Genomic DNA, 27,984 nt, shown 5'->3' on the forward strand with positions numbered 1-27,984 from the left:
GATAAATCTTACAAGTTATCCAATATTAATTGGTTTATGCTGTTTTTATATTCAAAAGACATTTTGATTGAGTTATCTCCCCCTTGATTGTAGATGACAGTTTTATTCTTTGTTTTATCAAGTATATATTTATTGATTATTACTTTATATTTATGTTGACATGAAGACAGATAAATCCAGACATAGTTGTTATTATTCTTGATTAGTTTATAGAGCTGTTTCGACTTTAATTCCCTTTACTTTTCACTTTCAACAATTTGAGACTTGGTTCATTGATAATAGATTTATTTATACAAGGCAAACTAGCATAAAAAGTTGCCAGAGTTTTTTTTGCAAGAGAGCATTTAAGTATAAATGATCCTAAATATATTTGTATTACTTATAATTTTTTTGTTTAGCTCACCTGGTTAATGAGTGTGAGTCTGATTTAATTGCCAAATTCTAGACACCTGTGATGAGATACTTGACTGTCTCTTGTTGTTGCTAATATTTTTGAATATTTTTTCCTCCTTTAACTTGATTAATTGAAATAAAACTTGATTGCAATCATCCTTTGGGTCTATGGACATATGGTTTGTAAAATTTCAAAAAAACAGGAACATGAAGTCTCATGCATACATACAAGACACAGATGTTGCATTGAGTAGGAATGGCATGGTTTAGGTTCTTACCACTTTTTAGGCAACAATACAGAATTATGCTAAATTATGCATTCCTGAAACTGATTACAAGTTATTACCCTAACACTTTATTAACAGATGCTACTCTAGTGCCATATGAGCGATATAGACTCCTTTGAGCTGCTAGTTGTGTTGGTGATATAAAAAGAAGATCTATGTGGGATGATTATTAATGAGACAACTCTTCACAAGAGACCAAATGACACAGAAACTAGCAACTATATGTCACTGTACGGCCTTCATCAATGCTCCAGTCTAGTTCCATTATAACATTATACACCAAAACATCAGCTGCAGTTTCCTACAATTTCTTTTTTTTTCTCTAAGTTATCACGACATCATCTTTCACAGTTGTTAAAATTTTATATGAAAGTTAATTTAGTGAAAGTTAGGTTTTTAAAGTTTTAGAAAATTAAGTAATTATTTACAATATAAGTTTCATAAAATATGTAAAAGTAGTTTGAGGCTTAGAAATCATGATATGTCAAACATGTAAATTGTCATAAAATCTGGTAATAGAAATACAATACCACCAACAGACAAAGATTTGACACATTTTTTCTCTTTAAGATTTTTAAGTAAAAGTAGGGAGACTTGTCAATTAAGATGGTATATTGAGGCATTAAATGTCTATGGAATTGATTGTTACCCAGTTGACACCCATGACCTCCCAGCTTCTCACAGAATATCTAAAATTACATGTATAAAAAGATATGACGTCAGCAATTTTTGATGGTATTTACTACAGACAAATTGTGATAGATGCATTTTTTTGCATTATGTGTTATACTATCTTTGACACATAAACTATATTAATAAGAGTATGAAATGGGTACTGTGTGGATGGTTAGGTTTGTAATTTTGAATCAATGATATTGCATTCCCTTTCGCTGAAATTTGAATGTAAAATTAATTTTCATCTAATTACCGTACTGTAAATTTAAAAAATATTGCATGTTTACATTTATGCAGCTAAGTGCATTTAGCAATGGTAAGAACTCACAATCTGATAACTTGTACATATATATGTATGCTAATTCTCCTGACAAAGCAATAATCAATCTAGAATTTTCGTCCATTCTTCAAAACTTGCAACGTTATGTCATGTTATGTAAATTTATCCTGCAATTGGGTGTCCTACTATACAGATACAGCCCTACAGATATCGCTATGCTGTATCTGTTTACTATACAGATATCGCTTTAAAGCTCCGCCCACTGCCGGACTGAGTATTGTTTGAACCTGTGTGACCTCAGAATGTGTATTCCAGTTGCATTCCAACGACGATGACACTTGTCGAATGTGTATAATTGTGTTACACAATCAACCATGTCAATTTCAGCATGCATGTTTAGTGAATTTCAAGTCTGAAGCGTAGGACAACTCGTACACTTCTGTTTCAAATTTGACAATGTTTTGGTATTTGTTTTTACTGTTGAAATTAGTTGTTATGTTAAAATAGATAATTATACATCTTGAGCGATGTATTATTGTTGACCATTCGAGATTCTTTTTTTGCGAACCCGTCTTCAGCGTAATGTGTGATTTTGATATTACTACGCGGGCCTCAAGGGATTACAAATTAAATATTAATTAAATTAATTAATTAAATATGTTAGTTTTTGTGTCTTTCAAAACACAAGCAATAAACAGAATTAATTGCAGGATAAAGACAATAACTGTTTAGTGTCTTTAAATATCAGCTGTATTTGTACTCGGCTCGAAACAGGTGTAGTAGCTCGCTAAAAGCTCGCATACACCTTGTTTCCTAGCCTCGTACAAATACAACTGATATTTAAAGACACTAAACAGTTATTGTCTATGCATGCAATAATTTTCAGAATTTACAGTATAAATGTAAAAATTCAATGGATGATATGCATGTAGTCCTTATTTCTTAAGTTTTCTTGCTTTAAGAAAGGAATGTCAGTATGCTTGTTATTTCAAACCAGAACAGATGGCTTGATGTCAAATCATAACATAAGATATGGATGACTTTATACTGTTCATGGGTAGCCACCATTTTAACAACATTATCTAATACATTGATTAATGATGATTATTTTTGACAAAAGTTATACACATTTAAGATCAAATTTAATAATTTTTTAACTTGGACAAAGAATTAATTGACAGATTTAAAGCTAAAGTTACTGTGCTGTTATCAGATAGGAATCTGCCTTTTATGTTAACAACAAATTAGGCATTAAATTAAATTAGCAAGTAATTAGAGACCCTAATAATGCAGAAGAGTAGGTCTGAGTAATAAATTAATTTGACAAATGTTAGTTTTAATGAAATCATAATGGTTGATTTATTTCTGTCTTTTGAAATGTTGTATTTCTACTACCAGGCACTTCTTGGTTCTTTGTCTTTAAAATAGTCACCCTTCAGACTGGAACGCGGTACCATTGTGTTATTGACAATTACGATATCTAAACAGTATTCTAATGATACAACATCAATAGAATTTTTAAACTGTCAGTAGTTAAGATGTTTTATGAAGTATTACAAAAATTAATTTCAAGATAATTTGGATAAACATAAAGAATTTGGTATATCCTTTGAAGATCAGTATAATTTCGTTTCTCCTGATAGAGAAGGCCAGGCTTAATAGACTTGATAAAGAAGTTGTCTCCTTAAAAAAAAAATAATTCGCCAAAATAAATAACTTTATCCTGATCAAAAGTCAGTGATATATTAATATAGGTCTCTGGACATGAATAAAACTAGAGATTAATTGTTATTCATGTGGGGCACTAAGATAAACAAACCTATGTCATATTTAAAGTTTTTACTTAAGTACATGTTAACAAATTCAAATTTACTTTTAAACAATGGATGTGCACACAGTTCAGGAATTTGTGGTATAAACATAAATCAGTCAAGGCACTTGAGGTTGAGACTGTCAGATTTAATTAAAGAATTCTAAATAATAAAATTTTACAAAAATGAATCTTAGGATAGTTCCTATCCTTTTGACATGGTTATTTACACAAAATCTATCGGATTTTCAGCTGGTTTCTAGATTTTTATGCCCCAACCATAGCTTAGGGGTATTAAATTTTCTCCTTGTCAGTCACGTCCGGCTGTCCGTATGTACGTCCCAAAATTGGTTTCCATTCTCTTACTTTAGTTTGCCTCAACCAAATGTTATGAAACTCGTACACAATGCTTATTACCACAAAACACAGACCAAGTTTGAATTTTAGTGGTGTCACTTTTATCTTTCTAGAATTATGCCCCTTTACAAATGGAAAAATTTTTCATTTCTGTTCTCTGACTTAAGTTTGCCTCAATCAAATGTTATGAAACTTATACATAATGCTTATTACAGTGAAACCTGACTAAACTGAATGCTGCATAAACCGAACACCTGTCTAAACCAAACATGTTCATAAGCACGGTCATATCAAATTATGTGTTGTGAACCTGATAAAACCGAACAAAATCTTAAGTCCAGAAGAGGTTGGGTTTAAACAGGTTTAACTGTACTACAAAACTCAGATCAAGTACAAAATTGGGTAGCGTCACTTTTACCCTTCTTAAGTTATGTCCCTTTATAACCTTATATGCATGTGGGGGCATCATTTAAATAATGTGTCGGAACTGTCCGGGACACAATTTCAAATTTTTCTTTGTTTTAAATTGATCAGCTTCCAAAGTACAGTCAGAATGTGAAAGCTGATTAATGTAGCATTGTTTTACAAACTTTTGTCCTCCCTTAATTCAAGTAGCAGTCACTCTGCACATTTTTATAACTAATTTTGAATGGTAATGTGTTTGCGTGGGTCCTTGACTAAATCATTTCTTAGACAAAGACATGATTTCTTAAAAAATGGGATAAACAGAGGTTGTATTTTAACAAAAGCTCATTACTAAAAATGTGAACAATTTATGGCTTTCTCTTTGACATGTTTTTGATGAAGTCTATAGAAAGTCAATATATCCCTGACAGTTGTAAGTGGGTTAGTATAAACAGTTTTAGTTACACACCCTGATGTATATATTGCCTTGTCAGACATGTCTACTAATGCTTTTATTTCTTAAGAACTAATCATTTTAAGTGAATTATTTGTCAGATGACAGTTTATCTGTTAATTAAAATTGTCCATATTTTATTCCAGTTTAACTCATGTTTGAAAAAACTAGCAATTTGATAAGAATCCATTGCCAGAAAGCTTCTTGAAGTGAATTGTTGTAAAGTTACCATCACTGTTTTGACAGCTACTCTCATAGCATTGCCAAAAACTTGATAAAATGACATGACATTACTTTGAGTGTACTTTGACTGACATTTTCTATCATATGGCAAAAAATTAACAACAATGAATCAACAAACAATGACATACATAAAATTCAACGACAGTTACCATTAGTTTATTGACAGACATTTACTGGCAAGGTATTTTCAGACAGTTACCATTAGTTTATTTACAGACATTTACTGGCAAGGTATTTTCAGACAGTTACCATTAGTTTATTGACAGCCATTTACTGGCAAGGTATTTTCAGACAGTTACCATGAGTGTATGGCAGTATTTTACTGACAGATCATTTACGGACAGTTAGCATGAGAGTATTTAAAAACATTTACATACAGGTACCATTGAAGTATTGACAGACTTTTACTGACAAAGTATTTACAGACGGAGTTACCATGAATGTATTGGCAGACTTTTGTTACTTACCATTTGTAGGTACATAGCATTGACAGATGTATGAATACCATACAGATATACCATAATTTTACTGACAGTTACTGACATAGCAGTGATAGAAGTTACCTTCAGTTTAACATTTTACTGAAGTCACATTGTCACATCACAATTCATTTTACTAACAATACACTGGGAGACGGGTACCATCAATTTTTTGAAAGTTACTGACATAGCATATGCAGAATGCATTACATAATTGTATAGACACAATTATATTACTAACAATTACTTACAATATATTGAGAAACGAGTTATTATCAGTTAGGGATATAGCATTGATAGACATGTAATTTTATGAGTGTACAGATTAAAGATTTACATACAACATATTGTCAGAAAGTTACAATCTGTGTATTGACAGAAATTTCCTGTTATGATTGACAAATATTTATTAATGTTGCATTTACAAACAATTGGTACTATATTATTTACTGACACATATACCATCGATTTATAAGCACCTAAATAGGAGATCTGTCTTAAGTATTTGATTTGTTCTTTCAAATGTATGAATAGCTTCAGATTTAAACTTTTTCTTAGTTTACAAAAAAGCATGGACACCTTCGAAGTTCATAGTTCTAATGTTTACTTCAATATATTTTATCACATTAATCACTGTTATAACATAAACCATTAAAAACCTATGAAATATAACACTGTCAGGTAATAAATTTAAATATTTAGATAAATGTATAATCTGTACCTTAGTTTTCCTTGTATAAAAGTATATATTTTATAGCTTCAGGGTTTATTTCTATTTTTGCAGAGGTATCTAAAGTGATAAGTTCACAGTGAAGCTAGAATTTAATTACAGGTTAAAACCTTTTTAAGAAATAGTCTATTTTAGTTACATTGTTCTCTTCAATGAAATGAAAAAAGTTGTGACAAGTGGTTTGAAATTTAATTATTAGGTTTTATTTATAGCCTGTGGATGCTTCTTACTGGCACAAAACATAACCTATGTTACGTTTCTTGTAAGCTAAGCTATGATATAAGATAATGCCTCAAATCATATAAATTCATTGTTCTTTGGTCCGGTTGTTGTCTTTTCGACACGTTTCTGATTGTCATTCTCAATTTTATATCGGCTTTCACAAACCAGTTTTTATATAAAAGTACTGGAAGCTGCCGCCATAAGATAAAATCATATTTATCTCAACAGTATAGTAAAGATCCTACATAGGTTTTTTATGGTGATGTACCAATGAAATAGATATGAAATATAATGCTGGTCATGAGGTTTTTGACCCGTCGTAGGCTTTTTGTCCCTATACAAATTCTAATGACCATTTAAAGCAGACACAAATCTAAGCCATATATCAGTAAATTTTTCATCATATTTATACAATATTTATTCACTCTGTGTCAAATAAAAGTCAGATTACTCTGAAGAGGTTATTAACTGTAATAACATTTTAAATAGGGGCAGAAAATGGTATTTTGAAGATTTTTATCTCTTTTAAGATGATCTCACTATTTGCTAGTGTCTACTTTCATGATCTAGATAAAACTAAAACAGTATTATAAATACTGATCTGGAAATATGTTGTCTGACTATTCTCAATACAGAATATGATTTTTATTCCTATACTTTTATTGACAATGATTTATACTGGTAATAAATTCAACAATATTTTCATTTTTACATCAAATATATTTCAGTAGAGGAGTAGAAATAATGAAAAAATAGAAATTAGATTAAGAAATACAAATTAGTTTTTGATCAATCCTACATACTGGTTAACTCCATGAGTTAAGTAAACCATTGTTATTTTCGGGGCCCTTTACAGCTTGCTGTTCAGTGTGAGCCAAGGCTCAGTATTGAAGGCTATACTTTGACCTTTGATTGTTAACTTTTTGTACTTTTTGACTGGAATTTGTTCTTCTTGTTTATCCAGAATGTCAAAAAGAAAGATGAAACAATGAAGAGAAACAAAAAAATATGTCATATGAAGTTGCAAAACGTTAGAAAAAAAAATAAGAAAGATATTCGGAGTGACTGATATATAGAGAAGGCTTTTCCAGCTGAAAGTAGTCAAATTAAGATGAATATCATGTCTTTTTTATTTAAATTCAGGATTCAAGGTTGTTTTTTTTTTTGAAAGATTGTCAAATATAAGAACAAGTGTTAAATGCCCTTTATCTTTTTCAGCTTGCATGATTTTGATGATAAACTATCATTTGTCAAGCTAAAGATTTTCATCAGCACTATAGCTGGAAAAGCAATCACACTTTCATCTATTTCTTCAATTTTAAGATCACTGATAAACCATGTACATAAAGATAAATGTTGTTTTTATCAAGAAAACTTTGATTGCTTCAAAAAATGTGTCTACAAGCGTACATGATCACATATGTTTACTTTATAGGGAAGCAAAAAATGCAAATTTTTAAAATTGAACTTTATTGCTTACAAACTTGAAAACAAATTTTAGCTTAATATAGAGAACAAGTCACATGGTTAATGCGACTGTATCTCGATGATCATGGCAACTTAAAAGTCTTTTGATAGAACAATATTTGTGGCATATTATGTATGTGGTGTTTTTTTTTTATCCAACTGGTCTTCCTCCTTGTTCCAATGCCTTAGTGGTCTGATGGAAGTGTACTTGCCTTGAATGTAGGAGGTTGTTGGTTGTTGGTTTTGTCCACAGTCGGGTCAAAACAAAAACTTGAAAGAAATGGATATGCTGCTTTTCGCTTATAATGTAGCATTTGAGAGTTTGAGCAAAGACTTGTCACAGCAGAGTCATAAAATGAGTTTGGGTAGGGTGACATCCATGTGTTCCTATGGACTGTTATCATGTGGACTTAACTAAGCACATAAGAAATAATGTTTTGCATGTCGTCCAGTACACAGCAAAATTCCTATTCATTTCACATTAACATGTTCTCATCCAATAATATGCATATATCTTTGTATTTACCATCACCATCATTATCTTTCTATAGGAAATGTCTGAAAATCTCTTTAAAAAGTAAAGATAAGTTTGAAAAATATAAAAGAAATCACAATGTTCTAATCATTTTTGCTAAATATAAAATATCAATCTTTAGATTCTATGATGAAGACGCAACTCACTGTCCAAATGTTAAAAATTTCAATAATATGACAAATTCTGTAATATACTGACAAGTCTAAATAGCAAAAAATTCAGTACAATTATTGATGTGTGTACATGCATTAATCATAGGACTTATTTGATATCATGGTAATTCATAATCATCACAGTTAACAATCAGTATATAAAGAAGGTTTTTGAAGAAAAGGATATTAAAACTTTTATGTAGCTAAGTGGACATTACTTTTACAATACACTAATATGAATAGTGTGAATTGATGCAGGTGCATAGACTACTCATGTGATTTAAAAAAGGGAAGTTAAATTTGATACGTCAATTAAAATATTACAAATTGCCCTTGGATATTTTATTTCCAGAGCAGGAAATAAATTATATTTTAAGAGTGTATTAAAGGTTTTACATGTTATTTTCTGTAAGGGTGGCATAGAAATAAATCACTAACAACACAGAGACTTCAGTTTTTGTTCTAATAAAATGTAACATTAACAAGTTGTTCTCTTGAGAATTGTGTAATTTTTTGGAAACATCTATATTATATCCCAGCAGGTATATGAGAAACATTGCACTTAAAGTTATTATTTGAAGTAGTTGTCAATAAAGTTTTATTTTGATGCCAATCTGTAACATTTCTCAATAAGTTGTATAGCCTGGGATTTTGGGTAATCTGTTGAAAGTCACCTTGGGAGTTAAGCTAATCTGATCTGTGCCATCTTGCATATCTGATAATCGGTTTTGTAGACTAAAAAATTAAATTGACGCCAAATGTAACATCTCAGAAATTGCTGCAGATGTACTGCACATGTTTTATATTTGGTGTATTGCAGTAAGTAAGGTATACTATTGTTGTATGATAGATAAAATTTCTCTGGGAATATCTAATTTATTTGGGTTCTTATGCCCCACCTACGATAGTAGAAGCGCATTATGTTTTCTGGTCTGTGTGTCCGTTCATTCGTTCGTCCCTCTTCAGGTTAAAGTTTTTAGTTAAGGTAGTTTTTGATGAAGTTGATGTCCAATCAATTTTAAACTTAGTACACATGTTCCCTATGATATGATCTTTCTAATTTTATTGCCAAATTACAGGTTTTGATCCCAATTTCACGGTCCACTGAACATGGAAAATAATAGTACGAGTGGGGCATCTGTGTACTATGAACACATTACTGGTTATTTTTTAAATTAGTTCTTTTGAATAGTTTAATATAAATTGTCAAAGGAAGTTGCAATGTGACCTTTAATTGTTCAGGCCCTTGTTTACATCTTACTTACTACAATAGGTAGCAAACACATGTACTCTTAATTCTTTTGTTTTTGTAAGATTGATATTTTCTAATTATAACATCTTGAAATAAATAATTTAATATGATTGTGTTTTTCAGTGAAAATGTTCAGTTTTCTTCATTGACCTAAAACATCTGTTTGAAGTTTAAAAACTCTTATTACATTAAAGTGTTTATATATGTAATTTAGCTGAATCTAAATAAGTCATGCACTGCAGCTCTGTATTCACCAACATTTAACATCTCAAGTACATGGCTAAACAAATAGCTCTGCACCAGTATAGTTTTCATAAATATTTGAATAATTCTTATGGAACACTTGAAAATGAAAAGCTGACAGATATTTAAGGACAAATTTGCATACTTTATCCAAACGAAAAGGTCAAAAAGGTTCTGCTTTGATTCAGAATAGATATTATGTTAAAATTTGATAGTTTACAAAATCCTCCCTTTTTCCACTTGAGAAAAGCTGTCTTTTAATTTATCAAATCCTTTTTGTTAGTTACATAAAAGGATGGACATAATGTCAAATTTATGATGTGTAAAAAAATTTGAGAAGTTTTCATTTGAAGATGTGAAGTAATTCACGTATATTATATAAAGTTAAATTGAAATGTGCTAATAGATTCTTTAAGGAGACCAACTTACAACAAAATATACAAGTAATTGGTCTCGGGGGATGATTCCTATTTGTTATCAAAGTAAAAATCATTTTTTGTAGGGTGTGTAGGTAATTTATACAGATCAAAATTATTCCCATCCATAAATTAAAGTGCAAGAGTTATCTTATGTTTCATTCTAAATCTTTTTAATTGTGCAGGTGTTAGTTTAGGATTTAAGCTATTATTGTCAGCAGTTTTTCTGCAGAAGCAAGCAGATGAAAATCAGATAATTTGTTTTAAGTCTGACAAAACAGTATTTGGTTTTATTGTTCTTTATTGCAAATAAGCAAATAGAGGTCTTGTACTTTTGAACATTCATTTATAGAATTATTTAACTATTTTATATTTATTATCATAATCATTATCATATTTTATGAAATATCTCTTTGTAAAAAGGCAACATTAATAGAGTATATAAAGTCAGAAAAAAAATCTATAAAAAAAAATCAGTTGATGAAAGTAGTTTATTACCTACCCTCTTGTTATATATGGTATTTTAACCTCTAAAAGTTGGTCAACAAAGTGGGTTATGAAATGAATTCATTGGATAGATTTTATTAATGAATTAAATTTACATGTTTTATATGAATGAGTCACTTGTCCCTTATCTGTGTAAAAGTTTGTAATTGAGAAATACCCATGTTCCATGGTATTATCAAACTGTTGAGTATACTCTTCACATTATGCCAATTCATTCTGAGATATTAAAAAGAAGAAAAAGTTGGCACTTACAAATTTGGCAGAGAAACAGATGTTCCCTGATGTTTACTTAAAATCTGGTTGAACATATACAGTAATTTAAATTGATGAGCTAAAAAAGACTAAATCTTGCCAGATTTTACATATTTGATGAATGGTAACATGATGCGCATGAATAGTTTATCTATTTGAATTAACATATTTTTGTAGTGAAAATTTAAATGGATTTAAAAATTTATTGCATTTGAAATAGATTTATCTTAATATAAGAATACATAAAGATGATAGGAAAAATACATAAGCATGTTTTAAACAAATTGAGCTTTTTAAATTTTACACATCAAACAATTTCCTATTTCTTTAAAAGGTTAGAAAATTTAATGACTTGGATAAAATGTGCAAGCTGCAAGAAGATTTGTATACAAAATGTGCAAAGGGGTGGTTTAAATGACTTTCCATTTTGAATTTTCCTTGGAGTGCAGTATTTTTATTATTACCTTTTTTTAAAAGACATAAACATTTAGTTCTTCAATAAAAGATCTAGTTTCTGGGTGATCTCTATGTTTAAAGGGTATCAACTGCTGTAAAAGATTTATAATTTATGAAAGGAGTCAAGATATTTAAACCAATCACATTCATTATGTACTCCAACCACATTTCTTATGTACATGTCCCAAGTAAGATGTATATATTCAAGTTGTCATTGATTACTGTCTTCAATAATTGATTATAAATGATGAACATTTATATGTTTTTATCTTTTGAATTGTTTCATATTTTTCTTTCAGAGCTTACTGTAAAATAAGGGTTTGGCTCATTGTTGAGAATCAAATAGTGACCGATAGTTGCTTTTTTACCATGTCTGAAGTTCAATTTTCAGATACCAAGTGCCTTTCACAACAAAATGTGAGCTCTTTTGATTTGAAAATAGAATGTTCACCTAAAATGTCTACTGTGGTGTTCACAGGATACTGGAAGTTTGTTGTGCTGACTTTTAATGATGAAATGGAATTATTCCCCTGGACGCCTTGCTACTTTTGGGCAGAAAAGATGATGCTTATCTTTATTTTTCTGCATTTATAAAACAATATTGATTGTGCAGCTACATGTAGATACCAATAAATGACAAAAAATTGATTTTGCGTAATATTTTTGAAAATTTGCCAGTGTTGCCGTCATATCATAACCACAAGATGATTGAAGAAAAACTAAGTGCATGTACCGTGTTACAAAATAGTATCTTTAATATGTATTTTATGAGTAGAACTTTGACCCATAGCAGGAATGATTTACATATAAATAGATTCACCATCTGCTTTATATACTAACTATTACTTAATGTTCACAAATGCAAATAAGCATGTCCAACATGTTGTATACAATTCAAAGGAAATTTTGTTTGTTAATTGAAAAGTCTGACTGACATAGACAGCAATAAAGTTGTAAATGACATATAATTTACTTCACATAATTGGGATATCTAATGAGGTGAACTTGACATACTGTTCAGGTGTACAAAATTATAATGTTTTTCATATCTTGGGTTTATCCATATTGGGAAATTAGGATGGAGCAAACCTATTTAAATAAGATTTTAGTTATAAAAAAACAACTTAGAAAGATGGAACAGAGGCAGTTCCAGGGGAGGGTTCTGGGGGTTTGATCCCCCCTTTTATTTTGACAATCAATGCATTTGAATAGGGACATCAGTGGCGGATCCAGAACTTTTCCCAAGGGGGGTGCCCGCTGACTGACCTAAGGGGGGGCCCGCTCCAGTCATGCTTCAATGATTCCCTATATAACCAACCAAATTTTTACCCCTTTAAAAATTGACTGGATCCACCCTCTGCGGAAATACATTGTAACAAAACCAAAATTGACATTTAGGTACATTTTTTTAGAATTGCATTAGCACACTTCATAATAATCATAGTATGGCAAGAATACTAAAGAATGTAGCAATTGCTTTTATTATTAAATCGTTTTTACACCTGTCTCTCTCAAGAGTAAGGAAGTTCCAGACATGTCTAGAATACGATCAAATGCTTTGGATCTAACAATCTCTTAACCTTTTATAAAACAAAATCTCTTTTAACCGTTTAAGAAGTAAGTGGAAAAATTATACACTTGCACAGCAAATAATGTTACTAGACAAGACAATTATATCAACAATTATACAGTCTGTACTTGTTAGTTTATCTTTTTTTATTTAAATCTAATCCGTACATGTATCAGATTCAGTTGGCAGTATAGTGTTTTGCTGTTTAAGCACCTGTGATGATGTCATTTCCTGTTCTATAAACAGGTGTGAGGATGGGATGGTTACCTATGTTGATTTTTATAACTTTGATTACAATGTTATGTTTAAAGCAATGCCAAAGCAAGAAAACATTGTCAGCAAAACAATTATCAAGATATAAGCTGATTTAAATACTTCCTTGCAAACATTTACCCTTAAATTCAAAAGTAATTTTTGAATAATCTGAAAATTGAGATAATAGAACATAAAATAAGAATGACATAAGTGATCAGACAGTATCTCCATTGAATACAATATGGATGGTAAAACATGTTTTTATGCCCCACCTACGATAGTAGAGGGGCATTATGTTTTCTGGTCTGTGCGTCCGTTCGTCCGTCCGTCCGTCTGTCCCGCTTCAGGTTAAAGTTTTTGGTCAAGGTAGTTTTTGATGAAGTTGAAGTCCAATCGACTTCAAACTTAGTACACATGTTCCCTATGATATGATCTTTCTAATTTTAATGCCAAATTAGAGTTTTTACCCAAATTTCACGGTCCACTGAACATGGAAAATGATAGTGCGAGTGGGGCATTCGTGTACTGAGGACACATTCTTGTTGGTGTCTGCTTTGTATCCTGTTGAGGAATATGCCTTTTATGACAAAAAGAAGGACTTCAATTTTCTTGTTGTGAACTTTCCATCTTTTATTTAATAACATTCCTACAGCATTCCCTTAAGATTTGATAAAACGGTGTTGATTATAAAGAGGGAAGCTATTCTTGCTCTAAAGGTTCTTTTCATGAAGTTAAAACCATGTCTTTAACATATGTAGACTAGATCCTTAAAGGTTTGGTTGATCATTATTGATTTTTCTGATTCCTGATGACCACCTGATTCCTGATGACCACCTATATACATGATTCATTTGTTAAACCCACAATCTTTCCTCTCTTATAACATCACATTATGTGATCAACATGAATAGCATTCTTGAGTTTCATCTCCCAGTTTAGATGACTGTCATATGAAATTAACTGAACTAGCTTTTCCTAATATTAGTAAGTTACTAACTGTAAGTTTGATTAAAGATAGGCATATATTGGGTTACTGATTAAAGATAGGCATATATTGGGTTACTGATTAAAGATGGGCATATATTGGGTTACTGATTAAAGATGGGCATATATTAGGTTACTGTATCAGAATGCTCAAAATATATGAGGTATTTGTCGTTTTGTGATATATTTTTTTAAGGTACAACTAATGATTTTGTTCTTGTTCAAATAAATCTGTATGTAAGGATTTTGTCAGGTAAAATATATCAAACAGTTATGTTTAACACGATGTACAAGAAGTTTTTGGATTTTTTTTCTTTAAGAATTATATTTTATGTACTGAAGAAGAACATGTATGGATTGTTGTCTGTCTCACATTTATCTAGTATGAAAGCACTGATTGTAATGATCCTCAGTTCTGTGGCTTGGAATAGACAATAAATGAAGTCTTTTGTATGCTTCATGTGTCTGCATTTTAGAAGCTCAAGATAAATGTAGATCAAATATTTTTTCTCTAAATGAAAAAAGGAGAAAAGGTGTTGAAAACAAACTTAAATTGACTGTTGACTAATGCATTTCCAGTAATATTTTGATCATGTCTCAGTTAGTATTTGATGTCAAAATTGGATTCTCAGAGAGAGATATTTATATAATGAAATTCCTTCATTGAAGACCCACCTTGTATTTACACTTCTTTTATAATGTAAGGTATTATACACTATCTTAAGAGTTAAATTAGAAGGCTCAGTAGACAGCATAGACTTAATTACATAGTATAACCACAACACAGGGAACTAATAGTTTTACCAGCTTCTCTAAGAGCACATTTACTGTGAAAATTAATGGAAATTCCACATATTCAATTTTTTTGCAAGGTCTAAATTAAAGACAAACAACATTTATATTTGCTGCATATTGTATATACATGTATAATATTACCTATTTCTGAATTATTATCACAACTTATCTTTCTCATTCATGGGAAAAGTTCTTTTCAGCGAGGTTAATATTTTAATTTCATTACATTATACGTCAACAAGATGTATATCTTGTTTGTACATTATAAAAGTCTGTTAATGAAATACACATATATATTTTGGGTGTCTGAAGAGACTCTCTAGATTTACCTTCTTCAGTAACAATCATAATCTTGTCTTTATTTCAGATTTACTCAAAGACAATGATACATTTAAGACATTCCAACATGAAGATCTTACAGGATTTGTACAGCTGACAGTAGATCTACCCAGAAACCAGCTCATTGTTGGATCAAGGTAAAATTTGTTCTTCCACAATGTGTAACGATCTTCCTAAAAGAATGGAATTTGCATTCCACTTTGGAAATAAACTCATCCTATAGACTAAGAAAGAAAAATCAGGTTCAACGACTTACAGAAAAGAACCGTAAAGGACCTAAAAGAACTGAAAAGGAAATCGATTTTTTTTTGTAATGGAAGGCAATTAGCAAATTGCATATCATTGAAAACCTAATACTGTGACAGGACTAATTTTAACTTACATTTGAAAATTAAAGGTAGGATTGGATGCCTATCTTATAGAAATGAAAATTTGTATTCACCAAATGAGGGCCCCTAGTAGGGCATATAGCATACAAACAATAATATCATAAACAATAGCATATTCAATACACAGACAATAGATATGTAAAGTGAGTTATAAATATTTTTTTTTTTAAATACTGCATGAAAACACGCTACATAATAATAGCAATATACTATAATTCAAATAATTCAATTAATATTAGTGTTGACATTGACTCATGTGCTCCAGCTTTATTAGATGTAGGAAGATGTTGTGTGAGTGCCAATGAGACAACTCTCCATTCAAATAACAATTTATAAAAGTAAACCATTATAGGTCAATGTACGGCCTTCAACACGGGGCCTTGACTCACACCGAACAATAAGCTATAAAGGGCTCCAAAATTACTAGTGTAAAACCATTCAAACGGGAAAACCAACAGTCTAATCTATATAAGAAACGAGAAACACGTATAAATTACATAAACAAACGACAACTACTGTATATCAGATTCCTGACTTAGGACAGGTGCAATATTTGCAGCGGGATTAAACATTTTTATGGTACCAAACCTTCTCCCTTTTCCTGAAACAATAGTATAACATCACAACATAGAAAAACACACTATAAAATATCAATTGGAAGGCTTGGCTCAATCAAAAAACGTAAATTAACACACTATGAACGAATTAATTTGCTCTGCAATACCTGAATGTATATTTTATCTCTAAAAAAAAAACAAGAAGTATAAGTAGTTAGTGCTGAGAAATATATATACACATATAATTACATTGAATTGCACACAGTTTGTTTTTTGAAATTAATTTACTGCACACGTTGCCGTTTTACCGTAGTTGTCCTATTAGCTAGTTTCCTTTTCCTCTGACCTTTCTTCTCTCCTTTCGACCTAGCTTCATTGACCATCTGCTATCTGTTGACTTAACCAATTTGGTCTTATTACGGTATCGGCGGAACCTGACAAAATATTTGTACCTTTCCATTAAAGTTTTGTTTGCCCAAACATGCCTGGCAATCTTAAATGTTCGTGTGTGCTCACAAGCGTATAAGGTCCTCTTCCTATTAATGCTCTCCATAAATCTTTATAATTCGCCTATTAAGTCCGTAATTGAATTATGCATTAATTTTAATTATTACGCAGAATTGTTCACACTATAAAAAACTCGTATATATAAATATATATGTATCCTCTTTTCAGTCCTTTTCAGTTCTTTTCTGTAAATCGTCGCTCTTTTCTGTAAATCGTTGGAACAAGAAAAATCTATACACCCAACATGCATTTTGTCTACGAAAGACTCATCAGTGGCTATCGATTCAAGAGTTAAAAAAGACCAAATAAAGTACAAAATTTAAGAGCACTGAGGACCCCAATGAAAGTTATGAATACATATCTGGAAAGAATCCAAACAATAGCACAGACAGATGTCAACTTCCAGTTATGATTTGTATACAAGAGTGCAGTTATTGGAATATAAAAAAGTGCCACTTCTTTTAGAAGATACCCATTATGTCTTTAATACCCAATAATTTGTCCAAAACTTATTGAATAATAGCCTGTCATAATAAAAATCCAAAAAATATAGAAAACACCTTTCATGCAAGAAAACTGTGACTATACCACTTGCATTCAACTTTTTTCATAACAAAAATTTGTGGTACTTTAACTGAAATATAAGGATATTTCATTTCAGAGATATCTTGTTACGACTTGACCTAGATGACCTTGAGACCTTGGAGAAAACAGAATGGAAGTCAAATGCAGAAAATACACAATTGTGTTTGTTTAAAGGACAGACAGAGGTATGGAATAACTGAAAATAAAAATACCTGTACCCTGATCCTGCATATTCTATAGTAAGATCAGATATACATCCATGTTTACCAGTTATGTCCCTTGAATTATTATATCCTACCAACAAAGTAATGAAATAAATTTTTGGTTGGTATTGTGCATCCACACATATTGCCCAAAAGTACCCACTAACTTTTTAGAATAATATATAAAACATAATAGATCTATTATTTATAGTTCTGAGAAACAGACCAGTATGTCTGTCTGGCAGGTTTCAATCTTTACTCATTTTTATGGTAGTTTTTTGTGGATTGGTCTGTTTCTCAGATACATGTATAATAATATGAAATGATTGTAAAGTGTACATGTCCTTCTAGTAAGCTTCATCTGACCATGACCTCATTTTTATGGTTCATTGGTCATTGTTTAGAAATTTTTACTGTTAGGTCAGTTAGCATGGAACAATTGCATGCTGGTGTACATGTCTGTTGGGCAGGTGTTTTTAGACTTTCAATATAAATTCAATCAGACATTTCAGCGTGTAAGCTCTTGTTTTTCTTAAAAGCAGGTTATGATTTTATTTAGTGACGTAGCAGCCATGCTTTAGACTGCAGCACATAGTGGTTCCTGCAGTTAGTGTCAAGTATTGTCAAGTTGAATGCATCTGGATGAAAGTTAACAATTTGAAATATTTGAGTACATTGACATGAACGGCATCCTATGAGACATGTCACACAACTGCTATATTGTGGTTTGTCTGGGAAACTTCTAGAACATTATATTACTTACAGTACTAACATAGGTATTAACTTTGTATGATCTAAATGTTGAAATCAGTAATTAATTCAAACCACAAGACATTTCAAAAACATTTCTCAAAACTCAATTAACCTATATGTTCTAGAAAGAGGGTAATTGATAAAAAGTTCACAGGCAGTGTGGTTTCGTTTGATCCTGCTTCAGATAGTATATCACAAAAATATTGGTTCTTTAGAAGATAGGAATTGATCTTGTTGTAGGACAGATTCTTTCAGAACTTTGTCAGGAATAAAAGCATTTTTCAGCAACAGTACTTAACCTATTTAAATATGGCTTCCTCCACCAATAAAAACTGGCTGCCAAGAAATAGCCCAAAAAGTGGTGCTCAAGTATAGTGTTAAAATACCAACAGTCAACCAATCTTACCATGCTCTGAATATGAATTGCAACATCTATATGGTTGACCCAGTATTATTGGATAAAAAAAAGACATTGTCATAGAGATTCAATTATTTCCTTTTGATACTAATAATCCTATCTAGAGAGCCTAACGTTGTGACTTAAGCATTTAGAAATTTGAAAGGTATTTATGTATTGATATATATATGTTAAACAACTACCTGTAGATTTCAAGGTCAAAAAGTTTCAGGAAGTTGTTGGATTGAAGGACATTCTCAGATCATCTTTGGGTTGCCTTCTTGAAGAGCTTTGAAGTTAGGAAGTATATTTGTCTTAATAAGATAATGGTATCTTATAATCCTTTCATATACTATTCACATTGACATTTGCAATAATATTGTCACAGTAACATCCTAGGACTACATGATAATGACATTTTTAATAGTCCTGAACAAATCTTTTTTTCTTAAAATATTTTCTTTGCTAATCAGTTTTAGCCATGGCCCTTGTTCAACTGGTATTAAAAGGTGAAAAGTTTATTTCTAGTTTGTCAGAACAGTGATAAATTTTAAAACTTTTGGCAAGCACATGATAGTTTTGTGATGTTATAATCCATAAGTTGTGTTATGGGATAAATTATGGTTTTTCATACTGTGTAAAGAGATATCTGTATGATATCTTCACAACCTTGTCCAGTAACCTATCAATTGAAAGAACTTTGTTTAAATCATTTTTTAAATTTTTACAAGACAGCACAAAACAGAGGTAGTTTATCATGAGGAATAATGATACAAATCATAGGTAGAACAGATTGTTATATATCATTGAATTATAAACTGTGAATATTTTTTTTGTTTATCATTTTTTTTTTTTTTTTTCAGTAAACCAAGCTATACTTTTACAAAATTGATTACATTGATAGACTTAAAGTTCACATGTTGATTAGTACTTCTCTTTTCAAGCCAACAACTTCCTCTCCACAATTACCTTTTCTGTTTTACTGATGTACTTCTAAAAAGTAGAAATAAAAGTACTGTGAATTTATTATTATTCTTTGGATACAAATTTTCGTTGATTTCGTGGGTACAGGTTTACCACGAATTTAAAAGTTCAACGAAAATCAGATTTTCTATAGACTTGGATGCAGACCTTGGCAAAACCACAAAATTAAATATCCACAAACATACAAGTTTTCCATAATCCACAAAAATAAATGAATCCACGGTAGTTGTGTGGTAAACATAATTTTCTTAAAAACACCATAAAACCAACATGTCTTATTGTATATCTGTATTGAAACTAAATTTGTTTCCATATTATTTCCATATTACTGTTTAAATCTGAACCAAAACAGTAAAAACTATTATCGACTAAATGTGATGATTATTTCAAATTTTTTAAAATTGTTAAGCACTTTTTCTATAAAATTCACAAAACAATAGATCTGTATTGTGAATTTTATAGAAAATCTATTGTTTTGTGAATTTGATAGAAAAAGTGCTTAACAATTATAAAAAATTTTATCTGTTCTGCATATAAAATGTTCAAACCAGTATAAAAGTAGTCACTCTATAATACACAGTACTTTGTATAAGTAAGTAAAATACAGAATACTTGACTTATCTCATTACTGATTCTCCAGATCACAAGAAACAGGGCTGCAATTTTTAAATTGAAAATAACTTACACTGTATAGTTTAATCCTTAGACATCACAACAAGTTTAAGTACATTGTTTTTTATACATAGAAGTTTTTGAGATAAGCAATGTAGATCTTATCAATACTACCTCTATTGTTCCGAAATGAGGATTGTGTCAGTTATCAAAAAGATTAAATGAAAAGTTATAATCTGAAATAGGATCTCTGTGAGGCTGAATTTTTAATGTTTGTTTACAATGTATTTTCTGTTACAGGAAACTTGCCATAACTTTATAAGAGTTGTTTTTGTTCATGGAGACTCCTTGTTTACATGCGGAACCTATGCATTTAAACCTAAATGTATCTGGAGAAGTGTAAGTATATTAAACATGCCCTTATATTTAAAAAGATTTAAATAGCAGAAACAGGACAGGTTTCACTAGTGGAGTAGGAACTGCCACTCTTCTGTTACAAATTAGTTCACCTCATATTTTTTCATTTCCCTCTTTATGGGGTTGTTGACTGTCCTCATATCATTTACTATACCAAAATAAAATGTACTATACCAGAATGAAATGAATTAAATTACTTTAAAATATGTATGAATAATTTTCAGCATATAGGATTAATTTGAAAGACAAAATGGTTAGGATCTTATAGTGGAAGGGAAATAACTCTGGTTTGTTGTTGAGGTATAAATCTGACTTCATCTGAAATAAATATCCTTTCATGATAGATCAGGAAGGTGACAATAAAAGACTTATGATTTGTTATTTAATCTCCTGATTTGAGTTTATTAGTTTGCAATTATTACTTGTATTAATCAGGTTTTTGCAAAACCAGAGAAACTAAAAAAAAAAACATTTTAGGGTTGCTTTTGATTATATTCTTCCCATTATTTTTTTTTTAAAGGAGAAGGGGCTATAAGGGGCAAAATTGGCCCCACTTCAGAATCTCTTGATATTTCTTTCAATTGATCTCTATGATATGGAGCTTATAAAACATCAAAAATTTTATAGTTATCTCTTGCGGTTTTCTTGTTATGACGTCATAAAAATGGTAGGCCGACTAAGCTTAAATATCAGATTTTTACGTATTTTATCCTTTTTTATGTATTGTGTACATTTTACAATAGATTGCACCTTAAATAATCAACGTGAATACATTACTACCAGTGAACCATTGTATTAATACAATGAAGAACAAAATTGATATAAAGTTTAACTATTTAATATCACTAAAATAGTTGCTATGGTAACAACAAGTTAACATTCGTTCTATGTACATGTATGACCAAATTATAGAAATTTTTCACCAGAGAAAATCTAGTTATTGCTTGTATAAAAAAGAAAATGTGATATGATTGACATTGAGACAACTGTCCACAAGAGACCAAAATAACACAGACATTAACAACTATAGGTCACCAAACGGCCTTCAACAATGAGCAAAGCCCATACCGTATAGTCAGCTATAAAAGGCCCCGATATGACAATGTAAAATAATTCCAACGAGAAAACTAACGGCCTTATTTTATTTTTCTTTTAACTTGAATAACCAAAAATGAGTGTGTGTGTACTTTTATGTACTCGGCTGATAAAAATACAAGAAGGTGGGACGTATTACGCACTAGTATACATATAATATATGAATAAAGATCACAATTTCATAAACTATACATTTCAACAATATACCGGCTCAACCTTAATAAAACTGAAATATTGTTAGCACATTTTTTATTTTTTGTTGTTAAGGTGTCCTTACAATATCATGATAATGTGATTTAAAGAGACAAATGTAAAAAATTACGAAGCGATGAAAAAACAATTGTATTTGATGGGACTCGAACGTACACTATCATGCCCAATGCGCAGCGTGTAGGCGATTTGACCACATTGACACAACTATTTGAAGTTAATAACTCATATTGATCATTTTGATTCATAAACGGTAGGAAAAATTTTTTTCTTTCATTTCTTTACTTCTTATTCAACTAAATTGTTTATATCAATGATATGACCATTTCATCATTGTTGATTATGTCGTGGTCTAAATCATTTTTGTTTTACCAAACAGACGTTATAAATAGTGCAAAATGGAAACTGAGGTTTTCGTCTGGGGCGTGTTTTATTGGTCTCTTCTGCACATCTCCAGAATGTCTTCTGGTGAAGAGTAAAATAAAAATTAACTTTGACGTCGAATATAGCAGATTTTTGTTATGTTGGATGACATAAATCAAGTTTTCCATGACCTTTTGTTTTGTTTTTTTTTTTAGAAAATTCAGATACGTATCGTAGACATGCATGACTGTAAAAGTGTTGTCTGTTCGTTACAATTTTCTTTGTGCTTTCCTATATCTCATTTTGTCAAAAATGAGTTGAGAGACGTGAACCAACGATAACCACTAAACTGCAGGATCCTGACTTGGGACAGGTTCATAAAGAATATGGCAGGGGTTGATATTAAAACGAAGATCAAGTATGATTGCCAATGAGACAATTTCTCACAAGAGACTAAATGACGCAGAAATCAACAGCCATTTATCACCATATGCTCTTCAACAATAAGCAAAATAAAATTAAGAAAGGACATGGGGAATGTGTCAAAGAGACAACATTTCACATACTCAGCTATAAAAGGCCACGAAATCAATAGAAGAAAATTAACAGCCTAATTAATGTACAAAATAATGAACGAAAATCAAGTAAGTAACACAGCAACAAACAATAACCACTGACTTACAGGCTCCTGACTTGGGACAAGCATATAGTTTTTTACATACATAATTTGGCGTGGATAAACATGTAAGCCGCGGATCCCAACCATCCCCTAACCTAGTACAGTGGTTTAACAGCATAACAGCATGTTTGTGAGCGCTCAACCATCCCAGAAGCTTAAACAGTAGCGTAGCAGTACAATATAAAAACAACCTGCACAAATCAGTTGCAATTAGGCTCTCTATTCATTATTGTCATTTCGACTAGATAACGCCATTTTTGTTTTGTACCTCTGTCGACTAAACCACCTATTTAAAGGGAAGAGGTGGAAGAGAGCCAGAAGATCTTCCCAATGCAAAAAAAAAAAAAAACAACAGAAATCGGGACCTCTTCTGGCTCACAACCAAAGAACAAAAATACACTCCCCTGCTGTGCTGTGGAATTTTTTATTTTACGTGTTAAGTTATATATTGAAAGTTTTTTTAATTCTGTCTGTTAATAGCAAGTATTTAACGAATGATACACTGATTTCTATTCCGCTATCAAAAACTACGTAACAACAGAAACCAGTAAATTCCGTTTGTCAGTTCCGTAATCACTTACAATAAATATAGACGACAAGGGGTAGGCTGTACTTGAGAGGCTATGTTATACTTTAATATGAAGAAAAACACTTTATAGTTTACTTTCTATAATGAAACTGTATTATTATCAACCATTGACAAATAATATGTTAAAAAAATACAACTGTTCCTGGTCAACCTTAGTCCGATAACGGTATATATGAAAAACGGACAAAAAATTTTGGAACTTTGATGCCGGTTTTGAGCAAGTTTTTAATTAAAATTCAGTATGAGCGCAGCTTTGTCCCACTGAAATATTTCAACATAAGATGCTTTATGTTGGTATTATTGCTCTGACAAAATATTTTGTTGGGGCAAGAATGCGCTGGTACTTTTTTCGTAAAAAAAGTAAGTGAAAATGAGTAAAAAATGTGAAAAGTCAACAAATATGCATGTGAAGTGTTGTCAAAACACGGCATTATGACGTCATAACTACAAAAAAAACATTTTTTTCATAAAATGAATATGTCTAATGGAAAAAGAAAGCCATACACATACGAATAAGTAGAATTTGAAAAATTCTCGAAGTTGAGGCCAATTTTGACCCTTATAGCCCCTTCTCCTTTGGTTGTTTTCTAAATATTAATTCATAGTTTTAGAATGTGATAAGGTTCTTCTTCTAAATGTACATAAAATTATCTTTATAATGGTTAAGAAAGTAACACAAGTGAGCTAGACTTGGGAATCTAAAACACCCTGAGAAGCTTCCCACTTGTGACAAGTCTTGATTGATACTGCAAATCTACTAATCGCATGAGATTTTCCTAGTTTGCTGATGTTAGATTTCTTATATGTTGTACAATATATGAACACTTTAAGGATGATTTATTTTGTTGGAAAAGATTCTATTACAATATTATTATGTTTGTAATCAGGCAGAAAATTTGACTGTGATAGAACAAGAGGAATTCCATGCAGTTGGCTATTGTCCGTTTACACCAGACCATAACTCAACAGCAATCTTGACAAAGGATAAAATGTACTATAGTGGAACAGTGTTAGATATACAAGGAAGAGATAAAGCTATTTATAGACCAATGGGTAGCAGACCTTTAAGGACCAAACAATATAACTCTAAATGGTTAAATGGTAAGAAATGAACCAGTTGTTTAGTAAACATATTTAAGGGGAGCAAAAAAATATGAAACTGTAAAAGTAGAATTTGTTGATAATTTACATTTGTTTTATTTTGTTAAAATTAATCTGAAATTAATATAAAACCATAACTTATCTAATCATGATGATATGTATCTTGAATTAACTTCATCGTAAATTCTTAAAAAATTAATGGTACTTTGAATTTAATTTGCAGTTTTCAATATATTTAAAAATAAATATGGTATTTGAGTATTGCAGCAGTCGAGATATTGTAATATGTCAACTGTTTCTTGTTTTTTCCACAGATCCAGATTTTGTCTCAGCTTACGAGGTAGATGATCACATTTACTTTTTCTATAGGGAAGTTGCTGTTGAATATATCAATTGTGGAAAGGTATGTATTGGATACCAAGATTAAGTCTTGCACAATGACAAATAAAAACATAATGTAGATTGCCTGGGTGGTTACTTCCAACATGGTCTACAAAAGTAGGAGGTCTTGCTTACTAAATTGTATAAACAAAAAAAAATAATTCTAAAACCGATAGACATCTAGAGCTGAATGCACAGTCTTCCAACAATCCAATAGACAGCAGTGCTTTACATTGGATAAAAAATTTAGATCAATTTAAGTTGAGACTATATTGTTTTTATACGACCACAAAAATTTTAATTTTTCGTCGTATATTGCTATCACGTTGGCGTCGTCGTCATCGTCGTCGTCCGAATACTTTTAGTTTTCGCACTCTAACTTTAGTAAAAGTGAATAGAAATCTATGAAATTTTAACACAAGGTTTATAACCACAAAAGGAAGGTTGGGATTGATTTTGGGAGTTTTGGTCCCAAAATTTTAGGAATTGGGGGCCAAAAAGGGCCCAAATAAGCATTTTCTTGGTTTTCGCACTATAACTTTAGTTTAAGTAAATAGAAATTTATGAAATTTTGACACAAGGTTTATGACCACAAAAGGAAGGTTGGGATTGATTTTGGGAGTTTTAGTTCAAACAGTTTAGGAATTAGGGGCTAAAAAAGGGCCCAAATAAGCATTATTCTTGGTTTTCGCACAATAACTTTAGTATAAGTAAATAGAAATCAATGAAATTTAAACACAAGGTTTATGACCACAAAAGGAAGGTTGGGATTGATTTTTGGAGTTGAGGTCTGAACAGTTTAGGAATTAGGGGCCAAAAAGGGGCCCAAGTAAGCATTATTCTTGGTTTTCGCACCATAACTTTAGTATAAGTAAATAGAAATCTTTGAAATTTAAACACAAGGTTTATGACCATAAAAGGAAGGTTGGGTTTGATTTTGGGAGTTTTGGTCCCAACAGGTTTTTAGGAATAAGGGGCTCAAAGGGTCCAAAATTGAACTTTGTTTGATTTCATCAAAAATTGAATAATTGGGGTTCTTTGATATGCCGGATCTAACTGTGTATGTAGATTCTTAATTTTTGGTCCCGTTTTCCAATTGGTCTATATTAAGGTCCAAAGGGTCCAAAATTAAACTTCGTTTGATTTTAACAAAAATTGAATCCTTGGGGTTCTTTGATATGCTGAATCTAAAAATGTACTTAGATTTTTGATTATTGGCCCAGTTTTCAAGTTGGTCCAAATCGGGGTCCAAAATTAAACTTTGTTTGATTTCATCAAAAATTGAATAATTGGGGTTCTTTGATATGCCAAATCTAACTGTGTATGTAGATTCTTAATTTTTAGTCCCGTTTTCAAATTGGTCTACATTAAATACCAAAGGGTCCAAAATTAAACTAAGTTTGATTTTAATAAAAATTGAATTCTTTGGCTTTTTTGATATGCTGAATTTAATCATGTACTTAGATTTTTGATTATGGGCCCAGTTTTCAAGTTGGTTCAAATCAGGATCCAAAATTATTATATTAAGTATTGTGCAATAGCAAGACATTTTCAATTGCACAGTATTCAGCAATAGCAAGAAATCTTCAATTGCACAGTATTGTGCAATAGCAAAAAATGTTCAATTGCACAGTATTGCGCAATAGCAAGAAATATCTAATTGCACAATATTGTGCAATAGCAAGAAATTTTCAATTGATTGGAGTTATCTTTCTTTGTCCAGAATAGTAGTTGAATCAACTTAAATCATTGTTTTATACAATGCACAATGTATATTCACTTTTACTACCAACTGATAAATTAAAACACTCTTTACCATTCAGTGATAACAAGCACTTTTTGTTACATTTTAATATTTTATGATGTATTTAAATGAGTAGTTATTGTTGCAAACTCCATTAGAAATTTGAATTGAGATCAGTTTTAAAAAAAGGGAAAGGGGGATGTGAAAAAAAAAATTGTGGGGTTTAATTTTTCTCATTTCAGATTTCATAAATAAAAAGAAAATTTCTTCAAACATTTTTTTGAGAGGATTAATATTCAACAGCATAGTGATTGCTCAAAGACAAAAAAATTATTTTAAGTTCATTAGACCACATTCATTCTGTGTCCAAAACCTATGCTGTGTCAACTATTTAATCACAATCCAAATTTAGAGCTGAATCCAGCTTGAATGTTGTGTCCATACTTGCCCCAACCGTTCAGGGTTCAACCTATGCGGTCGTATAAAGCTGCGCCCTGCGGAGCATCTGGTTATCAAATATCTTCCATCATCATCAAAATCTCTAAATAACAAAACTTGCATGTTACCTTTTAGTAGAGGAGATTGAGAATTAATTCACTGAAAATGATCACCTGAGATTCTTTGGAATAACCATATGAATAGATATAAGAAGATGTGGTATGAGTGCCAATGAGACAACTCTCCATCCAAGTCACAATTTGTGAAAGTAAAACATAGGTCAAAGTAGGGCTTTCTACACAGAGTATTGACTCACACCGAACAGCAAGATATAAAGGGCCTAAAAATTACTTGTGTAAAACGGGGAAAACAAACGGTCTAATCTATATAAAAAACAAGAAACGAGAACACTTATGAACCAC

The 27,984-nt window shown here is 30.9% G+C and overlaps 1 protein-coding gene across 6 annotated transcripts in view; it reads left to right on the forward strand.

Annotated features, from left to right (window-relative positions):
* The window catches only part of LOC139512667 (semaphorin-5A-like), a 92,968-nt gene that overhangs the window by 49,459 nt on the left and 15,525 nt on the right, over nt 1-27,984 (forward strand). For all 6 annotated transcript variants that reach the window (XM_071300453.1, XM_071300454.1, XM_071300451.1 and 3 more), the window contains 5 exons: nt 15,587-15,695; nt 17,673-17,781; nt 20,846-20,944; nt 24,786-24,999; nt 25,314-25,402. In XM_071300453.1, the coding sequence (XP_071156554.1) occupies nt 15,587-15,695; nt 17,673-17,781; nt 20,846-20,944; nt 24,786-24,999; nt 25,314-25,402 (620 nt within the window). The remainder of the gene's footprint in view (nt 1-15,586; nt 15,696-17,672; nt 17,782-20,845; nt 20,945-24,785; nt 25,000-25,313; nt 25,403-27,984) is intronic.

Source organism: Mytilus edulis, chromosome 2 (assembly GCF_963676685.1).
Source record: "Mytilus edulis chromosome 2, xbMytEdul2.2, whole genome shotgun sequence".
NCBI lineage: Eukaryota > Metazoa > Mollusca > Bivalvia > Mytilida > Mytilidae > Mytilus > Mytilus edulis.